This window comes from Lathamus discolor, chromosome 5 (assembly GCF_037157495.1).
Source record: "Lathamus discolor isolate bLatDis1 chromosome 5, bLatDis1.hap1, whole genome shotgun sequence".
Taxonomy (NCBI): Eukaryota; Metazoa; Chordata; class Aves; order Psittaciformes; family Psittacidae; genus Lathamus; species Lathamus discolor.
Window position 1 is genome coordinate 121505249 of NC_088888.1, and position 19308 is coordinate 121524556.

A 19308-nucleotide genomic window follows, 5' to 3' on the forward strand; every position below is an offset into this window, starting at 1 on the left:
CATGTCAGAATTCAATGAATACAAATGCAAGGTTGAGAATGTTAATCAGGAAAACATAGTTCCAGGTCTCTGAAGTTACCTCTTTTCTGGTCTGGGACGGGGCTGGTCTGTTAACAAACCTGTTTGAAGAAGGCTGCAGCACAGCACTAGGGTGCAGCTGAGAGAACAGTCTAAAACTTGGCTTAGTAGATGCAGCTGGTCTGCTGATGAGCTGTAATCATCTAAACCTGACACGTATAGTTAGGAATGAAAAGGAAGCAGGCTGCTGCCCCGCAAGCATTGCTGGCACAGACTAGCTACCAAGGAACCAGGTATATAAAATTGTTAATTTTGCATGTTTTCTTTCTACAAAGTGTGGAGAAATAGAATCATAGAATTATAGGGTAGTTAGGGTTGGAAAGGACCTCAAGATCATCCAGTTCCAAACCCCCTGCCATGGGCAGGGACACCTCACATTAAACCATCTCACCCAAGGCTTCGTCCAACCTGGCCTTGAACGCTGACAGGGATGGAGCACTCACAACCTCCTTGGGCAACCCATTCCAGTGCCTCACCACCCTCACAGTAAAGAATTTCCTCCTTATATCCAATCTAAACTTCCCCTGTCTAAGTTTTAACCCGTTACCCCTTGTCCTGTCTCTACAGTCCCTGATGAAGAGTCCCTCCCCAGCATCCCTATAGGCCCCCTTCAGGTACTGGAAGGCTGCTCTGAGGTCTCCACGCAGCCTTCTCTTCTCCAGGCTGAACAGCCCCAACTTCCTCAGCCTAAATCTGAAAGATCTTTAACTATATTGGCAGGGAAAGACCTTTCCTTATTATTCATTCATAGCCATAAGACCCTGCTTGTAAGATTTTCTATGATTCTATGATTTTATATTAAAACTGTAGGAATTTCCCTGCACACCGGAACAAGGCTTTTCATGGTGATTTTGGTGTGTACTCTGCAGAAGGCCATTTGTTGAAATATTTAGATTTTATAGCAGAACTTGCCTTTTAACATCTGAAGGCTTCATAAGTGAATATTCCTGAGCAGGGAAATACAGGAAGAACAGTTATTAATTACAGTGTAGAAACTGTAGAATGAAGTGTAATAGCTGGATTGGCACCTTGTGCTCAACAAATGGGGAGGAATTTTGTCCCTAAAAAAGAATCAAGATGACATCTTTGGTGGGGGAAAGAGTAATGAAAGTTCTGCAGAGGTAGAGGATTTATTGTCTGATTAGATGGACAACTAAAATGATACACTATTAATATGATTTAATGATTGAATAGAGTTTGGTAAGATTGCAGACATTTTACAAGAAGCAGCAGAGTGCAAGTGATGGATCATGTCACCGGCCCTAGACATAAAGTGTGCACATGAATTGCTGGTTGCTTATGGGTATTTGTTGAAATACTGCTTCATAAATCTGCTCAGTTTTTATTTTCATGGTCTGTCATTATACCACTGAAATCAGTAATTATTAATGTTCACTTCGTAGCTGAAAGTTGGCTTTTTCGCCATTCTCACTTCTTTGAAGGTGCTGTAGTTGTGGAAGAAGGTACTGAAGTTTAGACAGATCAGTCACTTTTTAGTGTATTATTATTATTAGAGTGATTAATAATTAATCTGGAACAGTAAAGATAAATAAGTGTGTAATAAGTATTTATCATCCAAAGGCAGCCTGACTTGGAACAACTATCACATCTTTTGTAGCTCAGTTAACATTCCAAACATGAAACATTATAAAGATACATGTATAGTACACATGGTACATAATTTAGTATGTGTTTTAAGGTTGATTAGCAATTCATAAAACTCAAATCGAGTTATTAAGGTTATGTGCTGTCTTTCACTAGGAGAAACTGGCCCTAATGTTACTAAAAATGTGTGTGGTTTCTTAAATCAATCATGAATCAAGCATAATTCATCATTCTTTTCCACGGGACATGTTTGTCTTTAGGCTCTAGTATGGTTATGGTGCACTTTATTTAGTATAAAGTAAGTTGTTGCATTCCCTAATTCAGAGCCTGTATACAAGTCGGAAAGTTCTGTAAATCATGGAGGTCTAGAAGGTCTATAGACATTTCTATCAGATCGTTAATACATTACTTCTCCTTTAAGAATGTGTTCAAACTGCTAAATATGCCAATTGAACTGTTTTACAGGAGTTTCTGAGAGACATCTTCAATCTTCTCTTCTTGCTGCCAAGCTTGAAGGACAGGCAACAGCCAAAATGCAAGTCACATTCTTCAAGGGCTGCTGCTTATGACTTGCTGGTAGAAATGGTAAAGGGGTCCGTGGAAAACTACAGGCTGCTCCACAACTGGGTTATGGCACAACACATGCAGTGTAAGAACCTTTATTCGTATGCAGATTTTGAGTATTTTGTGGAAAACTAGTCCATTTTTCCACAATGAACATTCTCTGTTCATTTTGTGTTTGTTTTGAACATTTGGATTTACAAAGTACTAAAATATTAGTGTACTTGTCATATGGACTTCCATTATACTAAGTAGTACCACTTTCCAAAAGTAGTGATGATGAAGTAAGACACTGTTGCCACTCACGCTGCTCTTGAAGTTCCACTTTGTAGCTCTACTACTCATCCACTATCACTTACAGCAGTGTCACAGAGCAGATGTTGGCATCTTTTGCTCACGTAGCAAATGAGTGGCTTTACCCCCATGTATGATTTTCAGATCATCTGTTCTTAACTATAGGTTATTTATAGTATGTGGTCCTGTTAAATGATACCAACACACAGATAATGTTGTGAGGGTGGATTTTCCATGTTTCATTATGCTTGTGCTGGATTTAAATTTCTGTTTTCCCCTTCTAACATGAAGAAACATGGTACATGAACCAAAGTCTATAAACCACACTGAGGTGTAGTGGCTAGTAACAGCAGTATCGTGTTTCGAGAGTCTCTAATATCTCTGCAGTTGACTTCAGTCTGTACCCATATGTCTGCATACAGTGCTAATACAAGTTTGTTCTACCTCTTGGCTTTCATGCTTCCTGCGTTTTGGAAACACAATCCCTATGCATAATATGTAAATTACCAGAATTTGAAGTTACTTAGTATTTTATCTTTGATTTGCAGTTTCTCAGTATGCATTTTTAGCTTGATAGATTTCCTTTCACATTCCTGGTTTAAATTCCTGTCACCTGAGGTTCTTTAATTTATTATAAGCTATGGAATTGATTTAGCACCTCACAATTCAGGAAGCAAAAGAGAAATCTGATCGTATTAATGTTTTGTGTTCTGCACTCCAAAGTCTCCTGTGCTCAGGGAAAATATCGCGAAGGTTGGATATTTCTGTTTGCTGTGAGTACACCTTCTCCTGCTGAGGTTGTTTCTCTCCAGGTGCAATCATTCCTTTTCCACAGTTAATACTTTTCTCACTCCCAATCCCAGTAATTCCTACGTGCTGGAGTTTTCTGTCACATCTACCACAGTTGTTACTTCCTTCCAAATACTCTTCTCTAGATTTTTATGTTCCTTCCTGAGTTCTCCAGAACCATCTGGTCTGTGCTCCTGCTCCATATTCAGTGTATCTCAGTTTCATGAATGCTAATTTTATTACAACTGGCAGAGTGCCATTGTCTCTTCCTGATGCGCGACTTGACGTAGGACTTCTGATACCTCATTTGTTTAAAGTCTTGTTATTCCACTGATGTGATCCAAAGATGCTTAAAACTGGATTTTTTCACTTATCTCTGTAATCTTATTAGTCATTAAAAATCTTAGTTGTAGTTGTGTCTCCCTGTTCTTAGGAGAAATATTAGGAAAGTTTCATCAATTTCCATCCTGTCGTTGCTTTTAACATTTTAGTTTTGTGGTTCATTGTAGACGTTTTTTGCTCCTGCCACTTGTGCAGTTGTTCTCTATTCTCAGCAGTTACTGTCTCTGCTATTCTACCATGTCTTCCTCCTTACTGATTGAAGCCAGGATGCTCTTATTAGACGGCCTTAATTTAATGCAGCAAAATGAAGTCTCCAAAGGAAAACATTTTATTAAAGGATCTCTAGTCTATTTTCCTTGGGACAGAAAAAGACAATTAAATAGGGTTGCAATTAAAAATACTGTTACTAAGACTCTATTCTGGCCATCATTAAAATGTACACTGTATACTGTTGTTCAGACTTAAAGTAGCATGAATAACATAAAGTAGTTGTAGTAAAGTTTCAATTTCAGCAGCATTTTGCTTCTTCATTTCCGCTAATGGAGCTTCCTTCATTGATGGGTAGAAGAAGAGAATGACTTGGGTGCTTTTTGCTACTTCACAGATAGGTGGTTTTGACTAAAGACCTTTGTGTGTTTTCAGCAGGTGATACTGTAGGAAATGAACTGCTAAGTAGCTGAGTCAGTGGACTTCTGTCCTCCTTTTCTCAACAGCGTTAACAGTTAATGCAGACTCTGATCTTCTTAAAGAGGGGATTTAGGTAACCTCTATTATTGCTCATAAAATTGCAGTTCTGGAGTTTCACTTTCTTCAAAGACCAAGACTAATAAAAGCATTCAGTTCAAAGGAAGGAAACAAGACCAGCTGCTTTGCTTCCTGGAAGTTTAAGATAGTGTCTGATGTTATGTTTGGAGCAGAAGCATGATGAGAAGGTGGAGCAAGTCATTCCAAGAGGAAGAAATTAAGATTTATTTTGCTTAAATTAGAATGTGAATATTATAAGTTTGGGTACAGGTTTCGCTACCTGAGAAAAGGCTGATTTCTGTTGTGACAGTGAGGAATAAAGAAGATAGGCTCAAGTTTACCTTTCTGCTTAAGATCCATATGGAAGAAGGGAAATCTTTTATTATGAAAATGAATACAAGTCACTTAAAAATCCCAGGGTGGAGAAAACAAGATCTTCCTGATCCATTCCTTGTCAAATTTCTGAAAGCCGTTTGTCAGACTGAAGTAGGAAAAAGATGCTCCCGACTGTTCTCATGAAGTATAAAGTAGTAATCTGGGGTTTTTTGTAATTACAACTTGATGAACTATAAGCAGCATGATAGATGCTGAGTCCTTACATCAGAAAGGGTGAATTGAGATGTTGCAATTTAAGGATTTCAGTTAAAGGAGGGAATTCTGTGGTGTTCCACCATGCTTATTACTTTGTTAGGAGGTTAAACATGGAGAAGAGCTTTGTTTCAACTGGCTGATCAGCCCAGTGTAACCAGGTGACATGAGGTCACCCTGCTGAGATTTGTTGAAATAGAAGAAGTAAAACTTTTCCCTTCCCTACTTGAAGCTGCAGGGCTAATAGTTGTTTTGATGCCAGTGCCAGAATGAAGATTACAACAATTATTTGTTGTGCAACAGAGCATCTTGTGGCTCTGGTCTCTGAAGATGTGAGGATCTGTTCAGAGGATGCCAAATAGTTTCCTGAATTTATAGCTGGTAGTATGAATTGAGAATAATCCTTAATGAGCCTTTAATCTGTGACAAAATAATTAAGGATTTAAAATCCAAGTCTTTAATCCATGTGGCTTTCGTGGATTGTAAAATGAATCCAGACTACTTTTTTTTTCCTTTTTCTCTGTATATCTGAACATAGACTTCAGTAGAAGTGCTGAATTACTTATAGAGTATTTTATAGATATATATATATCTATATCTATAAAGATCTATATAGATACCATTTTGGAGAATGGTATCTTTGGATAGGAATAGCAAAGCTAGATGTAAGTTTTTGTGCCAGACTTCTTGCATACCAAGGAAAACAGGCTGCAGAATTTCTTTGGATACAGGATTAGTTCCTCTCTAATTCAGTGCTTGTGTCATCAGGTTGCCTCTGCAGCTCAAAGGAATAATTGCCCCATTCCATTCTCCAGCGTGGGATGCTAGAAGGAGAAGCTTGTCAGTGTCTAGAAGCACTACTAATCACTTACAAATGGTTTGTCTAGTCTGGTTACCATCGTCTTGACTGGCAGATGAGGAGAACTTTCCCATTCTTCCAACTTCTTGGCAGCCATATCAGAACAAGGCTTATTAAGAAGACTGTCTAGTACCACACTGTAAGAAACAGATTGCTACATCTGGTCTGAAATACAGAGGAATAGAAAGCTTATAGGGAAAGAAAATGTATTTCCAACCCGATTCTCTAGGCAATTCACTTCTTGCTCACCCCTATTTTTCTCATAGATTGCACATTTCTTTGATACGTACGGCTTTGAAGTGCAGTAAAAAACATTCCTTCTCTTCTTGGAAAAAACTGTTCCCAAATTTGTTCAAGCTTGTATATAGCCAACCACTTTATTTCACTGCACTTTTGTGTCTTACCTCTCATAAGCTGCTATCCATCTTCTATGCTGGTCAAGAAGATCTTTTGCTAGTCTGGCATCCTTTATAGTAGATGTCATTCTGAAACCAGCTTCTCTTCTGAGAAGGGAGGTCTCACTTGGTGTGTGGTTGTCTCTGATACTAAATTTGTAGTCTGTTACATGAAGGGAAGGCTCCCAAGCTCGTCTCCGTGGGTGCAGAGGCTTGCTTTGCTCTATTACAGTGTGACATAGGGGTGTGTGAGAATGGGTAGTAGAAACTGTGAGTAATTTTTGTGCTGGAGGAATGACTGGTGTATGTTTGGGAGCTCCTAAGTGCAGTATGTGATGAGATAGAAGTATATTCTCAGTGGTTTAGGCAGTGCAAGTGTTAAGGGAGCTGTGATTGGATTGTATAGAATTACAGAATGATTTGGGTTGGAAAGGACTTTAAGATGATCCAGTTCCAACCACCTTGCCATGGGCAGGGATACCTCACACTAGTCCATGTTGCCCAAGGCTCTATTTAACCTGGCCTTGAAAAACAAATTATAAGAACAAATTTCATGTGTTTATTATGTTTAGAGTTTATGGATGCTCTTGATAATGGAAATATTATGTTGTGGTTTTACCAAGCTTCAGTTTAAAGGACGAGATTGGAAGTCCATTACTATGTGTAAAACTACCACCAAAGCAAGTGTAAGAGATGATACTTGCCATGAGCAATGCTTTGGAGAGCGCAGCACATCACTTGCAGCCCATAGTGTGGCAGCTTGAAAAGCTCACTGCTGTATCAAGTGATTTTCCTGATGTACCTGTAGTGCATCAGGTACAGTCTAGCTCATGTCTGTAAATGTAGACTGCAGAAACAGCATGCATCTTATTAATGTAAACATAAAGTTTTAATTGTATTTATGCTTTTTTAATTGGACTTTTAATTGATTTCTTTCTGCATGTGTGATTTATGTTTTTTACAGCTTCCCATGCACCTTACAAGTGGGATTATTGGCCACACGACGATGTTCGCGCTGAATGCAGATTTGTGGGTCTAACTAATCTTGGAGCAACGTGTTACTTGGCATCCACCATTCAGCAATTGTACATGATACCAGAGGCCAGACAAGCAATATTTACTGCAAAGGTATGCTTCTGATAGAAGTTTAAATTTAGAATTGATGCAAACGCTGATAAAGTATAAATCTTAAGACATCTTGATAAAGAAGATTTCTTCGGGATTTAGTTTGCTTTTTGTTCAGTTGGATTATTCTGTTGATGTCTAAAGTGAAGAGTTGTCTTTTTAATGTATTTGCAATGCAGTAGGCTATTAAGGTAGCATTGTGATAAAACATGTTCTCAAACTCATATTTCTGTTGCTATCAGATAAATTCAAGTTTGGGTTTGTGTGAATTATCTGTTGTTTCTTAACTCCTAGTTTGTCATTTTGTTAGGGTAGATGTCATTCTCATTCAGTGCTTATGAAGGCCCACAGCATAGAATCATAGAATAGTTAGGGTTGGAAAGGACCTTAAGATCATCCAATTCCAACCCCTGCCATGGGCAGGGACACCTCACACTAGAGCAGGTTGCTCCAAGCCGTGTCCAGCCTGGCCTTGAACACTGCCAGGGATGGAGCAGGCACAACTTCTCTGGGCACCCTTGTGCCAGTGCCTCACCACCCTCAGGGTAAAGAACTTCTTCCTTTTATCCAACCTGAACTTCCCCTGTTTCAGTTTGAACCCCTTGTCCTATCGTTGTAGTCCCTGATGAAGACTGTCTCCAGTCTCCAGCATCCTTGTAGGCCCTCTTCAGATATTGGAAGGCATGTATCTCATGCTACCAGAAGTACAGCAAGTCCTGTAAATTACCATGCATTCATGAAATACAATATTACTTCTAGCTGTTTATTGTAAAAGAGAAAGCTTCGTTTTGGTCCCTGTCACCAACAGGGCATGTATAATGTGTGAAACACCCTCATTGCAGTGACCTCATCATTTTTTGTTATCCTTGTGTTAGTGGTAGTATTCCCTTAGCTTCATTTAGAGTTAGCCATCTATAAAGAAATGAAAAAAAAAAAATCAATACAGCTGCTGTTGTGTGTGAAATGCATTATATAGTGGGTGGATCAAAACTCCCACATAAGCGAATAGATAAAAATTACCCCAAAATTACTGCAGTCTTTGTAATACCTTCACAAAAGCTCCCAGCTGCAGTAGATTTTTAGCAAATAGAGTCATTGTTTGACTTAGGTTTAATGTTGACATGCCAAAAAATTGAGTAGGTGGTGCTTTATATACAAGTGTAAAATAGTGCACTGTGTGTTCTTGTACACAGGCATTTTCCATAATTGTCCATAATAAAGCGGTTGGGGTTTTCCTTCAAAAGATGGTTATTTCATCTGTTTAAGGGCTGTTTGGGGAAAGTTACAAGCCAAAAGATAAAATCTTCTTTTATGGATTTCTTTTAGTATTCAGAAGATATGAAACACAAGACCACTCTACTAGAGCTTCAGAAAATGTTTACATACTTAATGGTAGGTGCAAATAGAGGATATTTTATAAAGTACCTTATTTTGGGGGGGGAGGGCATAGGGGTGTAGAGAGGGGGACATGGGCAAGAAAAATGTTACTATTCTGTATGTCAGCATCTTAAGTCCTTTATGTCTAAATTCTGTAAATGAGCGTCTTAACTGAAATACTTTTTACTTACTTGAAAACTATTACTTAGCAAATCATTTAAGCAAATGTAATGGTTTCCATGAAGAGACAATGTAATCCTAATCTGAGATAGGTTTTGATATTGGGCACCAAGTATCAAGCTAGCAACCAGCTATCAAGCACCAGCTCTCAGGCATTCCTGACTGTCTAATGTGTTCTTAAAAGATGTTTGTGAAATTAATGTGAACATGAGGATCAGGTGCCACAGTCCTTCATTTAAACCTTTCATCCCCGACACCTTAATGCTCAAGTGAGAACAGGATGTTACCACAGTTATGGGACATTAGTTACAAGTCTGAAAATCAGACCGGCTTTTAGTTACATGCTGTGGCTGGGCTGTGCCCTGTGTGGACACCCTTTGCACTTACATTGCTAAATCTCAAGAGTAGCCCAGGAGCTCCCTGGCCAGGCATCTGCTTGAATGCAGTAACAGGGTGGATTCAGCAAACCAGGTTGAAACTGGGTAATTGATTGTGCCTTCCTAATGAAGTATTTGATTGTTACAGAAGCCCTCCAGGTAAGAATCTGGGACAGTTCTACTATTACACTGCTGTGTCTAGTCCAGTTTCCAAACTGACTTTGTGAATAGTCAATAGAAACTGTTCCAGCAGAAATGACTGCATCAGTCTTCTGTATGGATTTAAGATACTTCAGAGATACTTGTATGTAATAAGGTGAGTAAATAGTCATGAATTACACAGACGCTGGGGAGATCACAGAGGGCTCCCAGCTGGATTATAAGAGTTTAGCAAAATGGTGCTTCAAGGAGCCTCCCCAGGGCTAACTGAAAATAACCACCGGCAGGACCCAGCAGCAGAGTTCCATCACCACCAAACACAGACTGGCTGTCCCGTTAGGATGTTTTGATTCCATATGTGAGCACCATGCCGAGATCCCCATAAATTATTTGTTCTTTTTAACAAACACCCTGCCATGAGGGGCTGTCCAGCACCGTTGCCATTCACCTTGTTTCACATGGACCTTGATGTAAAGGATTCTGAGCTTGATTCTTTGTAATTATGAAACAGCTTTTTTGCCCCAGTTTCCCTGGTGATAAGATAAACTATATTATTTTATTCATTGCATTTTTCTTGCTTCAATATTTTAAAGGCTGATCTAATGAAATAAAGCATTAAAAAGCCACTAAAAATTTTGAGATTCCAGAACCAAACAGAATTGAGACAGGTCAGAGGTGTTCACTATTGTTAAAATAGTGAGACATTCCTGAAATAATGAAAAACCTGAGGAGAGCTGAGTGGTTTTGTTCTTGGCACTGGCTTTTGTGGAAGAAATTCATGACCACTTTGAAGACAAAATAGAGGAAAGGAATTTAGGCGTGTAGTGCCTGCCATAAATCATAATAAAAATAAATCCATGTATTTATGTAAGCATAAAATAATACAGGAACATAAAATCTTGGGATGATTTACCATGGTTAAAATGTTGGAGAAAGACTTTTTCCAAACAAGGTAATACTACCAGGAAGCACTCTCTTGACACACGTCCTGAAAAGAAAACATTATGTGTGTTGTTATTTACAAGAACAAAGTTCTTTCTGCTGTAAGCTCTGCATTCTCAGTGTGCAAGGCAGCGGAACGGGGGATGTATTCTTTATATGGCACATTCTTTTTTCTGACTAAACACGTGCATGAGAGCTAGGTAATAAGTTTATACCATAGAGAAGTCTGAATGAGAATGAAGCACTTGTCAAGATTTAAATCGGTAATGTCCAGAAATACATAAACACAGGCTGACATCCTTCATATTGTTTTGTATCTGAGCAGCTCTGCAGAAAACGGATGTGTGATATGCAGCCAAGTTATTGTCTTTCATTGAGTCATTTTATTAAGTATTAAATATTATTTAATATTTTACTGATGCATTTCATAATCTGTTAAAAATGGGTTTACATTTCATCAGAAGCATTTAAACACATAACTGTGTAACACCCATATGGAGATGTATGTAAAACTGTGTCCCTTTTTAGATTGACATATGATACGTGTGTTTGGTGTATCTATGTAATATAAAATATAAGGATTGGTGTTGATTTGCTTTGGTTGGTATTTTTTACTTCAAGGAAAGTGAGTGTAAGGCATACAATCCAAGGCCTTTTTGTAAAACCTACACCATGGATAAGCAGCCACTGAACACTGGAGAGCAGAAAGATATGACGGAATTCTTCACCGACCTAATAACAAAAATAGAAGAAATGTCTCCAGAACTGGTGAGTTATTAAGAGGGAGCAAAAGGGAGCTTGAAAACTTACAGATTTGCTCAAATTTCCTTGACAGAATTTGTTAATTCATTCACAGAAAAATACAGTGAAAAGTTTGTTTGGAGGTGTTATCACAAACAATGTTGTTTCTTTGGTAAGTATTCATCCCTCATGCTTATCTGTTAAAGATTAGCGGGTTTTTAACTTCTCAGAACAGTTACTTCATTGCTTTCCTCTTTCATTGCTGTGATTCAGGACTGTGAGCATGTAAGTCAGACTGCTGAGGAGTTCTATACAGTAAGATGCCAGGTGGCAGATATGAAGAATATTTATGTAAGTACTGCCAGTCTGAGATGTGTACCATAGATCACAATTATAACTGGGTGTAGTCGAGTATGAAAGACTGTACCGTACACTGGTGAATGTGCTGGTGCTTTCTGTATCTAATTTTGGTGTATTACTAGGTTTGTATTACTGGGTGATTTGATTGAATTGTTTCATCTTTTCAATGCAACATGCTATCAGCTGGTGCCATTTGGAATTGAGTAAAGATTGTGTTACAGTCGGTAATAGCTATTTGCTTCTGTGCTTTAAAATTACCGTGGCCATTTATATATAAGAGAATTGTAAATGTCAAAAGGTTTTATAGATACATGTGCTATAGCTTATTAAGTTAATTTAAAACTTAGACCAGCATAATTTTAGGTTTTAAACAAGTTAATCCCCACACTTGGTATTTGAATTTTAAGTACTTAAATTCTTTGGGACAGCTTGGAATATTGAATGCCATTTTTCTGAACTGGCTCCTAAATTTTGTGTTTGAGTTAGGAAGTGGTTTTTCTGTCAAAGTCTGCTCTTAGTTCAGGTGGGTGTACTTCTTCCAACCTTTTTGATGCCTTTGACCACCTTTACTTTCGTAAGTTAATGGCAGTGCTAAATTTACTGTAAGATTGAAAGAGAGGGGTTTGTAAAGCAGGCAATGCAAGCACAAGATATAAATACCTAGGAAAAAGGTAAGCTCCTTCTTTGTTTCTTCTATCAGGAATCTCTTGATGAAGTAACTATTAAAGATACCTTGGAAGGTGACAACATGTATACGTGTTCGCATTGTGGGAAGAAAGTGCGAGCTGAAAAAAGGTATGATTAAGAAGAAGTAGACTTTCCTAATGTGTCTTTTTAGTAAATTACTGAAATTACTATTGGAATGAGAGTAATCCTGTAGATGAACAGGACTGTGGTGTCATTCGGTTTGCCACTGTGTATGCCTGTGAGGATGTGGTCCCTGTGCAAGTGAGCACATAAGTAAGAAATCAGATTGCCAAAACAAAGAGTATGAGGTAAGTTAGCAAAAGATCACCTAGAGAATAAAATGGTTGTGACCTTTTTCAATGTAAATAAAAGTAAATTTGTCAAAATTAGTGCTTTTTGAAATCTGTTGCTTCTCCTGGTATTAATTCTTTCAGAGATTATTCAGGACCTGTGTTACTCATTATGCTGTGTAATGGCTTGGGGTTTCATGCATAACCCCAAAGTTCTTAATTGAAATTCATAGTTTTAAAAATCATAGAAGCACAGAATGGTTTGGTCGGAAAGGACCTGAAGCTCATCCAGCTCCAACCCCCTGCCATGGGCAGGGACACCTCACACTAGAGCAGCTTGCTCCCAGCCCTGTCCAGCCTGACCTTGAACACTGCCAGGGATGGGGCAGCCACAGCTTCTCTGGGCACCCTGTGCCAGCACCTCAGCACCCTCACAGGGAAGAACTTTAATTAAATATCTTGACCTAAATCTCCTCTGTTTAAACCTGTCCCCCCTTGTCCTAACATTACAATCCCTGATGAAGAGTCCCGTCTCCAGCATCCTTGTAGGCCCCCTTCAGATACTGGAAGCTGCTCTGAGGTCTCCATGTAGTGAAAATGTTTTGATATTTTAAAAAGTCTGCTAATAAAAGGAAAGCTGAACATAAAAGGTATATTGGCTTTATGTTGCAGCTAACAAATTTCTGTTTTAGAAATGACAAACCTAATCGGTTTTGTAGCTGTTAAAACAGCATGGGTGAAAGAGAAACCTGCTTTAAAATCAGTATTGTGACGTTTATGAGATTTAATACACAATATGCTCTGCATTGAAACTCATCAGTTACAGGAGAGTAACTCCATATAATGAGGGGATTTGCACTGTTAAATACGTTCATGACTCGTTTTATGGTATCAGTTTACAAAACTGTCATTCAAGCAATGAGTAAGTTCGATGTTTCTTCCAAGACATGATGATAAGCTAGATAGAATTGTTCAGGAGGCCGAGTTTAACCTTCTTGCTGCCCTGCTCCAGGGCATTCTGGTAGCTGGATTTTATGTTCATCTGTCTTAGCAATTCCAATTTTATGTTTGAAATAAATGTGTTTAAAATCTTTGTGAAAATACAGTTCAACCTGGTGAGCTTTTGTAAATCATGATTATTTCTAATCCTTCAGGGCATGTTTTAAGAAACTACCTCGAATCTTAAGCTTCAACACAATGAGATACACATTTAATATGGTAACCATGATGAAGGAGAAAGTCAATACACATTTTTCATTCCCGTTACGTTTGGATATGACACCTTACACTGAAGATTTCCTCATGGGAAAAAGTGACAGGAAAGAAGGTATGCTTCATAAAATAAATTCAGCAAGCTTTGCCTCTTTCAGCTGTACCATTTCATGTATGCGTAACATAAGCAAACAGTTCATTTTAAACAAGTAAAATCAAAGATTGTTTTAATCAACCTATTGCACATTCTATTTAATATGAGAAAACTGTCCACTTATTTTTGCTTTCATTTACTATTCAGTTTGAATTATTCTTACATTTGTTTTTAAAATATGAGAGAAATTACACATTACCTACAGTTTGTTGCTGGCTTATTTTGATTTTCAGAGTAATGCTTGACTTCAGCTAATGGCTGACTAACTGCCGTCATAAATAGAATGTGCTAATTAGGAGTAACTTCTTCATTAGTCCTCATCTCTTCAGTAGTGATGTTCTGCAGTGATTGTTTCACAAGGGTTGGGGTCTGTGCTCCTTGTTCTGGGTATGGAGTTTCTGTCTGTCATCATTGTACTGTGCTGAAAAAAAGTGCAGCTGCAGGAAATGTGTATGTAAGGCATACTCATGTTGAAGTTCAGGTGTTTAGGAAGTAACATTAAATATTGCATTCCATTATTGCAGGGTTTAAGGAAGATGGTGGATATCTGAAAGAAACTGAAAGTTATGAATACGATCTGATAGGTGTAACGGTTCACACAGGAACAGCAGATGGTGGGCATTACTACAGTTTTATCAGAGATATAGTCAATCCTCATGCTTACAAAAACAACAAATGGTGAGTTACGCCAAACAGCATCTTGTAATTTCTTATTTTAAAATAACTACTATTATTTGGCTTTGTCAAACACAGTTGTTTAGGAGATATGTGCTGTAGGTTCCTCTCAAAAGCACAAGAGGTTGGGATTTGATAGGTGTAAGTATGTTAATTTATCAGCATACGGATTTGTGTGCTGTAGCTGTAACAGTTGTGGAATGCCTTGGATGCAGGAGTAGCAAGAAAACGCCACACCAGCCTCACATTACAGCCAATGCTTGTTTCTTGACAGGACTGTTAATGACTATGAATCTGTTCCAGTCAAAAATGAACAGTCAGATTTAGTATTGTCCTTCAGAAAATCTGGTTGTTACCTTTGACAAGCATAGAGCTACATTTACGGTTGTGGAATTCAGTCCTTTTCAGTGACACAACGGCTAGAATTTTTCTTCACTTTGCCACACAGGATGCAGTGAGTTTAGAAATGCTGCTGCAGTAGCTGGGTTATCTAAATCTGTTCTTACTGTGCTTTTTATATATGGAATTGTTTTCACATTTGCTTTTCAAGTTGATCTAGCTGGTGATCTTCTCCTATTGCCAGCTCCTTCTAGATGCAGTACTGAAATGTTAGACAGCATTTGTTTTTCTGTCTCTTCTTTTCAAAGATTAAGAAAAGATTCAGGATCTTCTTACGCATCAGTGATAGATGAATAAATAACTTGGAATCATAGAATAGTTAGGGTTGGAAAGGACCTCAAGATCATCTAGTTCCAACCCCCCTGCCATGGGCAGGGACACCTCACACTAAACCATCCCACACAAGGCTTCATCCAACCTGGCCTTGAACACCACCAGGGATGGAGCACTCACAACCTCCCTGGGCAACCCATTCCAGTGCCTCACCACCCTAACAGGAAAGAATTTCCTCCTTACATCCAATCTAAACTTCCCCTGTTTAAGTTTTAACCCATTACCCCTTGTCCTGTCACTGCAGTCCCTGACGAAGAGTCCCTCCCCAGCATCCCTATAGGCCCCCTTCAGATACTGGAAGGCTGCTATGAGGTCCCCATGCAGCTTTTTGTAACTGTGACATCCCACTTCCGATTGGGAAAATTCTACATACATTGGGCATATCATGGTTGTGAAGAGAAAGAAAAAGTTGGGAGAAGTAACCTTGGAAAGGGATGAGAGATGTGCATGGAAAGGAGGAGGGTCTTGCTAGGTGACGTAAAGCAGGGAACACTCTCTGCCTGTCATTTCTGAATGCCATATCTTGGATTCTTAGCTGAGGCCCTGGCATAGGAGACAAGATTTCTTCTATTCCCATTCCCCAGAATAGCTAGCTGGAGGATTTTGTAACAGTTCAACTTGTGACCCAGTCCGTTCTGCAGAGGAAATCTATCCCAGTACCATCTTCTCTGCCTCCTTCCACTTTCTATGGAAAGATTCTCTATTTAATTTTGATTTCCATGTCACTCATATTGAAAAAGAAAAGGAAATCTTGACTGCATTAAAACCCTGCCTGGATGAGGGTCAGGCTGGAAAAATGAGGGAAGTAATGTGTCCCTTGATAAGAAAAACCAAGAGCTATTAAATGCTGACTTCTTGCTCTTACTGAAAGGAAGTTCTTTTTGGGATCAATTAGTTTAGCTTGCTGTGATTCAAACAAGACAGTAGAAGTTAATAGGAATACTTACATCTGAAGTATTGTTTTAAGCGCTTGTTATGCTTTATTTGCCCTTAGAGACAAACAGCAGTTGTTTCAAAAGCTTTCTGTTTTACAGGTATCTTTTCAATGATGCTGAAGTGAAACCATTTGATTCTGCCCAGCTTGCTTCAGAATGTTTTGGTGGAGAAATGACTGTAAGTTCTGACTTCTATTTTTGTCGTGTTCAGCCATCACTGTAACCGTTGTCAGTACTTGCTTGAAGAATTCCATAGGGCTTACGTTTGGTTTGCCATCTGTTGTGAATGTATATGAAACAAAAGTGTTAGCTGGGTTTTATTAAACCTTTGACGCCTTTGTTGAGCATGTGAACTTTTATGCTGTGTTCATTTAGTAGATGGTTGCTCTTCCACCATTGATCTCTTCAAAAGGTCTCCCTCTCCTTTGGGGGCTGAAAGATTTGACCAAGTGAAACTGCTTGCAACTGCTGATGCAGCTTTCTAGTTTTTCTACACTTGCTGTGTAATAAAGTGTAGAGCAACAAGGGTAGTTAGGACAGTAAAGGAGAAGGGGTTTAATTTCTCCTGTAACAACTCTCATATCATTTAATTTGTGGATATGAATACAGGGATTTTTATGTGGTTTTGAAAGACAGGTATCAGAAGTACAGCATAGGTATTGTTAATGAATCAAAATTAATTAGGGGAATTAGTCTTTTTCCAAAGTAGAGGTATTTCTTCACTCTATCTGATTTTATCACCATATTATACATACTGAAAAGTGAGTATGTAACTAATTTAGGAATTCTTTGCTTGGATGGCTGCTTTGCTCAGACCATTGACTGAAGGAGTAATTACTTCAAGCTTATGCCTCGAAACAGGGCTTTTTGATCTTTGTCTATGCCTTGTGTCAGTGATTTCCAGATTCTGGTCTGTGATCTCTTGTGGCCAGATCCTTTTTCATTGGTGACAGACCTGAACTAAGAACTTGTCAGATCTGTGAACAGCTTATGCTGTGGTTCAGCGGGAAAGTTTGAGCTCTCATATTAGTAAGTGATTGTCAGGCTAACAGATCTAAAGGATTTCCAGGCTTAGATAGTTTTGCTTTTTTTGTAAGGAGATAAAGTTTCTTAAGTTGATGTTTGCTTGCTTTCAGCAGGGCAAGGTTTTGTAATACACTATCTGCTTTATCTTTTGGGTCAGCCCACTGTCCTGTGACATCACTCTGAATATTTTTGTATGGTATTAATACAGATAATATTTGAACGACACTCAAATGTTCTCAGGTTATGCTGGAATCGATCATGTATTATAGTTTTGTATCATTGCATAAAACACACAATGAATAATGCAGCATCTTACTAGAACAGTCCTGTGAGTAAGAAAACCCCTTTTCTCTGATAAAGACAATAAAATAATACCATATTTTATCTGTCAAATGGATAAAAGACCTTCAGGTGCCTAAAAGGAAGAAGTGTCAATGAGATGGGTGAGGCAGGAAATTGCATGAGATACAGATCACAATATTGCATAGCAACTGTGAAAAATCAAAAAAGGAGAAAAAAAGAAAGAAAGAAAATGAGCAAGAAACAAATTGTCAGCAGCCTCTCTGCAAGTGTCCTGATATCATTCACTTGCACATTTATCACAAACTGTCCATAACCAGACCATTAACAAACTTGTAATGAATGGTTTTACTTTCTTCTTGACAGACAAAAACTTACGATTCTGTTACTGATAAATTTATGGACTTCTCCTTTGAAAAGGTATTTCTCTTCCAAACACTTGTTACATGATCATATTTCTACTTCCATGATTTATCTCTCAAAGCAAAAATGATACAGATGTTTTTCTCTTAAAGACACACAGTGCTTACATGCTGTTTTATAAGCGGATGGAACCGGAGGAGGAAAATGGCAAAGACTACAAATTTGATGTTTCATCAGAATTGCTGGAGGTACAAGTTGATTTGTTTTAATATCAATTTTAAAGTGCCGTGGGAAATACTAAACAAATCAGGAATCTCCATAACCACGGGAAAGCAAATGCAATTTAAATCAGTAAGATGACAATTCTTTCATTGAGTTGCCTGCCTTAGGACAATGGTCTTTGATAGGAAGTAAATTCAGATTTCCATTGAATGTAAATTGTAGACATTTTCTTATTCTGGCCTGTATTTTTTAATTTAATTCTGCATCATTCTACTTCATATTTATCAAAATTGGTAGAACACTGGTTGGTTGGGTTTTGTGAGCACTTACCAGCATTTTGTGAACAGTTGCAGTACTACAGGAAGTAGTAGTACCCGTTAACCACCATCCTTTTCATGCTTTAGTTCCTCAGCAACTTCTTGCTTTCAGGTGGGACAAGATAAGAGAATAGTTCCAACTGTTTGTTTGCACTTTTGCTAGTGGGTTTTGAAATTCCAAGTGAAAGCATCAATCAGAAAAGGATCCCTTCCTCCCCATAGCTATAGAGTAGCCCAGGTGTTGGGAAAAGGGGTAATTCCGGTAACAGCTAAACTTCCCTGTTCTCCACAGTGATGGAGCTGTTTTCAGGACACTTGGCTTTTTATATAAAGATACTATTTAAGCCATGTATGGTCTGAGGAATTGGAAGAGGTAAAGCACAGGAACAGAGTGTTTCACTAGGGATCCCCCTGTGCTAGATACATCCCCAATATGGGATTTGTAAGGCATTCTTCTCCTTTTTTATCTCCTGAAAAACCCGTTTCCCTGCTTCGCTAAGGTATTGCTTTATCACCAGTCATGTGTTAGGTTCTTAACTTAAAGAGGCTCATCCCTAGCCAGCAAAGCAGATTGTGCTTTTCATCCTTCTCTTAAAAATAATAACAGATTTTATCAAGGTTAAGCTTTTAAATTATTTTTATGTGAAAAATACTACAGATGTGGTCAAAAACATAGTTTTGTAGAGAGGAACGGGGAAACCTGGCATGAAATCCCTATTCTGGTTAATGACGGAGAGTCAAATATTCCTATTTGAGAATTTATCAGAAGTTCAGAGAGCTCACCAGGCTGTAGGTCAGAACTTCAGCCATACCTGGCTGCTGGAAGGCCTGGCTGATTGCAGTTAGTGAAACTCTGTTTAGAGAGGTTTTGGGGTTTTA

The 19308-nt window shown here is 38.4% G+C and overlaps 1 protein-coding gene across 6 annotated transcripts in view; it reads left to right on the forward strand.

Moving 5' to 3' along the window:
• Nucleotides 1–19308, forward strand: part of USP34 (ubiquitin specific peptidase 34) — a 139303-nt gene that overhangs the window by 88684 nt on the left and 31311 nt on the right. For all 6 annotated transcript variants that reach the window (XM_065682384.1, XM_065682385.1, XM_065682386.1 and 3 more), the window contains 12 exons: nt 2149–2332; nt 7220–7383; nt 8707–8772; nt 11037–11183; nt 11272–11328; nt 11430–11507; nt 12217–12311; nt 13648–13820; nt 14384–14537; nt 16301–16379; nt 17894–17947; nt 18043–18138. In XM_065682384.1, coding sequence (XP_065538456.1) covers nt 2149–2332; nt 7220–7383; nt 8707–8772; nt 11037–11183; nt 11272–11328; nt 11430–11507; nt 12217–12311; nt 13648–13820; nt 14384–14537; nt 16301–16379; nt 17894–17947; nt 18043–18138 — 1347 coding nt within the window. The remainder of the gene's footprint in view (nt 1–2148; nt 2333–7219; nt 7384–8706; nt 8773–11036; nt 11184–11271; nt 11329–11429; nt 11508–12216; nt 12312–13647; nt 13821–14383; nt 14538–16300; nt 16380–17893; nt 17948–18042; nt 18139–19308) is intronic.